This window comes from Diplotaxodon limnothrissa, linkage group LG23 (assembly GCF_057381915.1).
Source record: "Diplotaxodon limnothrissa isolate DT_005_m linkage group LG23, D_limnothrissa_male_GT1.1, whole genome shotgun sequence".
Taxonomy (NCBI): Eukaryota; Metazoa; Chordata; class Actinopteri; order Cichliformes; family Cichlidae; genus Diplotaxodon; species Diplotaxodon limnothrissa.
In genome coordinates, this window is record NC_140617.1 from 38,709,216 (window position 1) to 38,713,687 (window position 4,472).

Sequence of the window (4,472 nt, forward strand, 5' to 3'; positions counted from 1 at the left end):
AGGCGATCTTGTTTCACACACACACACACACACACACACACACACACACACCCACCTCTGTGGGAAAGAGTCGACCATGAGAGTTTTGTCGACAGCAATTGTCCATTTGGCAAAACAAATATCCGTCTCAAAGCCGTATTTTACCGTTGCAGAAAACAGACGGCGTTCGCAAGAAGGCGCACACACACACACACACACACACACACACACACACCCCCACCCCGCGGGCCAAGGAGGAGTGAGTCAGCAGATATCAGTTTTGTTTTTTTTTTTCTCAATGCTTATATCCTATAACACGCCCTCCAAAAATATTATTATTATTAAAACATCTATATGAGGTAGGTTTTGCGCAACCTGCTCCTTGTCAGACCAAAGTAGAGAGTTTTTTCTTCAATACTTTAACAATAAGTTTTCTCAATAGATAGAAAATGTTGATCCGCTGAGGAGTCAACATCCGATATTATCATTGCTTGTAACCCGGTTTTTTACATCTCCCCATAAAACTAGTCTTAGCGAGGAAAAAAAAATCTCATTATTCGAATAAGTTTATTAAAGCACCCCCTCTGTGGGAACGAGTCAACCATGAGCCGAGTTTTGTCAACAGCAATTGTCCATTTGGTAAAACAAATATCCGTCTCAAAGTCGTATTTTACCGTTGCAGAAAACAGACGGCGTTCACAAGAAGGCCCACACACACACACACACACACACACACACACACACACCCCGCGAGGCAAGGAGGAGTTTTTTTCTTCATTACTTTTTACAATAAGTTTTCTCAATAGATAGAAAATGATGACGCTGAGGAGTCAACATCCGATATTATCATTGCTTGTAACCCTGTTTTTTACATCTCCCCATAAAACTAGTCTTAGCGAGGAAAAAAAAAAAAATCTAATTATTCGAATAAGTTTATTAAAGCACCCCCTCTGTGGGAACGAGTCAACCATGAACCGAGTTTTGTCAACAGCAAGAACAAGGTCAGACAGCAATTGTCCATTTGGTAAAACAAATACCCGTCTCAAAGCCATATTTTACCGTTGCGGAATGGGGGAAAACAGACGGCGTTCGCAAGAAGGCAATCAAAAAAAACAAACCCCCTCTAACTACCGGTATTGTCAAGAGAAAGATGCGAAAAACAGATGCTTCGCTAGACTAGGATAAAATGAGAGAAGAAGCGGAAGGGGAGTCGCTATCTGTGACAGTTCTACCAATCGCGAGGAAGAATCCGAGAATATTATGTCAGCATCCCGTTCAAACAACGCCGCCGATCAGAGGGCCATCTCGCCGGATCTGTTCATACCTCACCCCGGTAAGTTTTTTTCTTTACGACTTTAAATTATATATCAACAGAGATGTCAATAATTTGATTACTTTCTTTTAGATTTCTACATCAATGATTTCACGCAAGTGGACTACGGTACGTTTAAATAAGTATATACCATTTTTTAAACAAGTTTAGATAGACTTGATTTAACCATGCTCTGATACTTACAGAAACAATCGATAATGCAGTGAGTAACAGCAGAAATCCGGCCGTTTTCCACGGCGAATTAGAACCCATATCCCCCGCAGAACCTCCGCCGCCGCCGCGTCGAAGAGAAGACGGCACTATTTCCGTCTCCGCATACCGGGAGAACCGCGGAGAAAAAAGTTTTAAAATCGAAGGTAAACAATATGATGCATTATCAGCCATTTTGTTGAATAACAGGATGTGACGGAGTAATCCGAGTGTGCTATACCGCCCCTCCCGACCCGGAGCAGATTTTTAAAAAAGTTTTGCTTTATTTCTCGACAGAGGTAACCGAGAATATACAGACCCCGCCGCAGCGAAAAGAAGAAGAAGAAGAAGAAGAAGACGACGACGTTATTTTCGTCAACGCATACCGGGAGAACTGCAGGAAAATACCTTTTAAACCAAAAGGTAAACAATATGATGCAATATCCGTCATTTCGATAAATATCAGGATGTGGCGGAGTAATCCGAGTGTGCTATACCGCCCCTCCCGACTTGGAGTGGTATAAAGCGAGCTAAAAAGTTTTTTTTTTTTTTTTTATTAAATCTTTCTCTTTTCTGTTTTATTTCTCGGCAGCCGAGATTGCGGATATACCTATTCAACCCCCCTCCGCTACAGACAATCGCGCGGAGGAGCGAGGTAAATAAAAAGTTTTTTCATTCTCGAAAAATAGGAAAGAGGAGGTTTGTTTTCTTAAATCTCTTCTGTTTTATTTCTCGGCAGCCGAGATTGCGGATTTACCTAACCAATCCCCCGCCGCTACAGACAATCGGGCGGAGGAGCGAGGTAAATAAAACGTTTTTTTCATTCTCAAAAAAATAGGAAGGATGAGATTGTTTTCTTAAATCTCTTCTGTTTTATTTTCCCCGACAGAGACCGATACAGAAAATCAGACGGAAGAAAATCAGGCTGAGGAGGAACCGTCCAGATCGCCTCCTATCAGGAGAGTGAGAGCTCCTCTCGGAAGACTGAGAGGTAATTGACGGGGGGATGAATCGAACCTATTAAACTTCTCTGCTCTATAAAAAATGTAAGGTTTAAAAAATACATTCTGTCCGTCTTTTCTTACAGCTCGACGGATGCTTCATAAGAAGAGAATCCTTGAAAAACTCGCTTTCATGTACGTCGCAACAGTTCGCACATTTGCATCGATATACAGACACAAGGACCTGTAAAGTAAAAGCATGTAAAAGTCTGTGAATTAAGAAATAAAGAAAATCATGTCGGAAGAACACAGCATTCCTGAGGCTTTGTTGGAAGCCGTGGCAGAATTAAACAGAAACCATGAACATTTAGCCCCACCGTTAGAAAACAATATAGCCCCACCACCACCAAACGACCCTCTACAACCTTTAGAAAACGCATTGCAGATCCTCCTTCAAAACATTGAAAACGAGCGGCTTGCCGGTCTACTGAACTTTGACCCTCTGCAGCCGATAGAAAATGCTCTTCAGCTCTACGACCGGCAGCAGGGGGAGCAGCAGGTGCAGCAGCAGGTGCAGGTGGAGCAGCAGCATCAGCAGCAGCCCAGGGAGGAGGAGGAGGAGGAGGACCGGCCTGCGGAGCATCAACAAGGAGGAGGAGGATCTCGGGTACAGAACGATGCGGTGACTCGCCGCGAACATTTTAATAATTTCGAAATAAGGCGAGTATTTAACATTCCCTCTCCGGATGAAGCGAGCGACCTCGCTCAATTTTACCTCGACGTCAGGGATAATTTTGTAGATCTAGCGGATAGGGTCAGACCGGAAGTTAGTCGTAACGACCGGGTTCAACTGGAGATCATCAGCGAGCACGCGCGAAATCACTCTGTTTTTAACGTCGATGACGAAAGCGCTGAAAACATTGTACCGGTTTTTGAGGACCTGCTAGCCAGGCTGATACAATCAAACGGAGCGATCGTCGCAGGCTCTCCCCTAGAAATTGTTGTGCAAGTAATTAGAAATCCTAGAGGCGGTGGCAGTAATGACCCGCGTAAAAAGATTCAAAAAATGTTAGACGATGAAATTCTAGTCAAAAAGCGCCGCTGTCTGTACGTGGTAAAAAACAAAAACGATAATCTGTGTTTTGCCATCAACCTGATTCACCTCACTCAACCTCATTTCACAGATAAACAGGCCCTGGAACGCGGCAGAGAGCTGCAGCGTTTAGCGGGGTTGAGCGATCGCACTCAGGTAACTCTCACCGACATAGGTAAATTCGAACAAATACTAAAACGTAAAATCGTCGTGTTTTACCGCCCGCCCGAGGACAGAACTCTTTCATTAATCGAAACAGACTACCCGAACACGCCTCACCCGCTGTACTTATTCTTATTCCACCATCACTATTACGGGATAAAAAATCTAAAAACATTTTTAGGAATTCAGTACATTTGCGACGAATGTCACCGCGGGTATTATAAAAGAGAAGAACACTTTTGTCAAAACCGCTGCAACCTCTGTTTTGACCCCGCATGCCCCTCTCACTTTCTGGACTCTGTAATCTGTACGGATTGTAACAGATCATGTCGCACACGTGCGTGTTATTTAAAGCACAAACAACCTAGAATTCACTCCGGTTCAGACCTCAGCGTTTGTCAACAATTGTATAAATGTCCGGACTGCAAGCACCTCTCCCGTCGCGGAATGCACAGGTGCACAGCCGCCAGATGTAAAATCTGTCGCGCGGAGCTTCCTCCCGACGACGATCAACACCTGTGTTACATCCAACCTTTGAAACATGAAAACTCTGATAACGCTTCCATAATCTTTTATGACTTTGAAACCTTCCCAGACAGGGAGGGGGCGCACGTCCCTTACCTAGTGTGCACAAAATCTCTAGAAGGAGAAGAGTGGCACGCTTACGGTGTAGACTGTGTTGAAAAGTTTCTCCAAAGATACAGAAGGAAAAGATATAGAGAGACCACGTTCGTTGCGCACAACGCGAAAGGGTTTGACAGCTATTTAATTCTAA

At 43.9% G+C, this 4,472-nt stretch overlaps 1 protein-coding gene across 1 annotated transcript; it reads left to right on the forward strand.

Annotated features, from left to right (window-relative positions):
- Positions 1-1,239: 1,239 nt before the first annotated feature.
- Positions 1,240-2,692, forward strand: LOC146608644 (uncharacterized). The gene is made up of 8 exons (XM_085347391.1): positions 1,240-1,312; positions 1,385-1,420; positions 1,498-1,668; positions 1,799-1,924; positions 2,094-2,156; positions 2,241-2,303; positions 2,391-2,492; positions 2,589-2,692. Exons 1-8 carry the CDS (start codon positions 1,240-1,242, stop codon positions 2,690-2,692), a joined length of 738 nt encoding a protein of 245 aa, XP_085203517.1.
- The last annotated feature ends 1,780 nt before the right edge of the window (positions 2,693-4,472 follow it).

Coding starts and splice junctions, on each gene's coding strand:
- LOC146608644 (XM_085347391.1), top strand. CDS start 1,240: ATGTCAGCATCCCGTTCAAACAACGCCGCCGATCAGAGGGCCATCTCG. Junction 1,925..2,093: donor AATACCTTTTAAACCAAAAG/GTAAACAATATG, acceptor ATTTCTCGGCAG/CCGAGATTGCGGATATACCT. Junction 2,157..2,240: donor CAATCGCGCGGAGGAGCGAG/GTAAATAAAAAG, acceptor ATTTCTCGGCAG/CCGAGATTGCGGATTTACCT.